This window comes from Beta vulgaris, chromosome 1, assembly GCF_026745355.1.
Source record: "Beta vulgaris subsp. vulgaris cultivar EL10 chromosome 1, EL10.2, whole genome shotgun sequence".
NCBI lineage: Eukaryota > Viridiplantae > Streptophyta > Magnoliopsida > Caryophyllales > Amaranthaceae > Beta > Beta vulgaris.
In genome coordinates, this window is record NC_079202.1 from 43,774,937 (window position 1) to 43,777,017 (window position 2,081).

The 2,081-nt window shown below is 38.1% G+C and overlaps 1 protein-coding gene across 1 annotated transcript; it reads right to left on the reverse strand.

Moving 5' to 3' along the window:
* Positions 1-382: 382 nt before the first annotated feature.
* On the reverse strand, positions 383-1,113 carry LOC130590135 (uncharacterized). Its single transcript, XM_057392110.1, has 2 exons — positions 773-1,113; positions 383-698 (listed from the first exon to the last, which is right to left on the reverse strand). Exons 1-2 carry the CDS (start codon positions 1,111-1,113, stop codon positions 383-385), a joined length of 657 nt encoding a protein of 218 aa, XP_057248093.1.
* Between the last annotated feature and the right edge of the window lie 968 nt (positions 1,114-2,081).

Here is a 2,081-nt window from a genome sequence, read left to right on the forward strand (position 1 = left end):
TGTACTCCAAACTCTTATTCTATTGTCATTCTTTCCACTATTACATCACATTGAGATCTTGTGATCCTCTTGGAACATATTGGCACCCCTAGGTACTTGAAAGGAAGCTTACTCCTGCTAAAGCCTGAAGCTGTCACAATCCTCTGTACTTCCTCTTTTAGTATCCCACATGTATAGACATCATATTTTAAGAGTTTGCTTTGAGACCTGAAGTTTCTGAAAATAGCTTAAAGGCACTCAACAGCAAGTATATGGATTGGAAGGACCCTTTACAGCACATAATGACATCATCTGCGAAGCACATGTGAGTGAGCTTCACTTGTTTGCATCTTGGATGAAATTCAAATGTTTCCAATTCGCCTAACTTACATAAAATTCTGGATTAGTACTCCATACAGAGCACAAATAACAAGGCCGACAGGGGATCTCCTTGTCTCGGGCCCCTTGTAGGCTTCAAATAACCTTCCATACTGCCATCAGTCAGTAGTGAATACATGGGAATAGTCACACAGTTCATTACTAAACCCATGAATTCTCTAGGGAAACCCCGGTGTGTCATCATTTTCTTTAGGAACTCCCAATCTAATGTATCATAAGCTTTTTGTAAATCAATCTTAACCATACAACTAGGTTGTACTTTCTTCCTTCCATAGAGTCGTACCAAGTCCTGCACTACCATGATGTTGTGAACAATGAACCTACCATGTACAAAACCACCCTCATTCTCAATAATGATATCAGGCAACACTCTTCTTAATCTCCCACACAAAACCTTAGTGACACATTTATATAATGTGTTGTAGCAGGAGATTGGTCTAAATCAACCACACTACTAGGACACCTTGTCTTTGGAATCAAGGTGATTTTAGTGTCATTAACTTCTTTCAAGATTCTTCCACTCTGTAGTGTCTCCAACACAGCAGCAATTACATCTTCTCCCACCACTGGCCAGGCATCTCTATAGAAATAGGAGCCAAATCCATCTAGACTAGGGGCTTTACTTCCTGGTATAGAGAATAGTGCTTCTTTTACCTCTTCTGCAGTGTATGGAGCTTCTAGTATGGCTAGGTGTTCTGCTGACAGTATATCCCCTGAGGTCACTATCTCTGGCATTACTGTTCTCCTATTATTCACATTGCTTCCTAGCAGCTTCTTATAATACCTCAAGAAAGCTTCAGAGACATCAGTTGGTTCATGCCTCACTCCTTGCTCATCAACGAGTGACTACGTCAATGGGTTAAGTTTAGCTTTAGCACCCCATCATAACGGGGTTTGCATTAAATCTCCATGCAAAACAGGTTAACGTGACTACGTGACCCAACTCTTAGACTCGTGTGACCTATGTGAGCAGCACCTTAAATCAAAAGTCCCAGCTCCATCTACACCTTCATAGAAACCCAGAGAAACATTAGTAGCCAAACTGAAATTTCTAGCTCAACTCCAGCTATTGTCTTCAGCAAGAATCATTCTTACAACCTCATTTCCTCCGGGACACCAACACCTTCAATTCACGTCGATTTGAATTCCTGTTTGAATTTGATTTATACTTTCACCCTCCATGACATCAAGAAGAAATTTGCAGCTTACAAATGAAATTTGTTCAAGGTTCGGTTGGTATTTAGACATTAGATATGGTTGTATCATTGACTCTTTTTTTTAGCTCCAATTAACTCTTTCAATTCTTTCTTTCTGTCGTACAACTCACTACTCTAAGCTCACTTGCGGTCAACGTTGGCATTTGGTGTTTTGGCCTAAAATTCATAAAATGGTTGCAATTAATAGTCGGAAGTATATTAATAAGTCTTTTTAGACAATTTTTGTTTTATTGGGTCCTTCCCTAGAAAACTTGTGTTTTATTAGGTACTTTCTGACAAAAAATCCATTTAACTAAAATAGCCTATAATAAGCCTTTTAAAAAAAACACGTATCACTCGTTTTTTATTTTTTCTCTTTATCGTCTTTGATTTTCATTTATATCCAATTCTATCGTAAACCTCTAAGAGAAATACAAACTTACTTACAGACAAAGCAGTAATGTACATTTTTTACTTGAAAATTTATTGTAGTCTATTTTCTCAGTT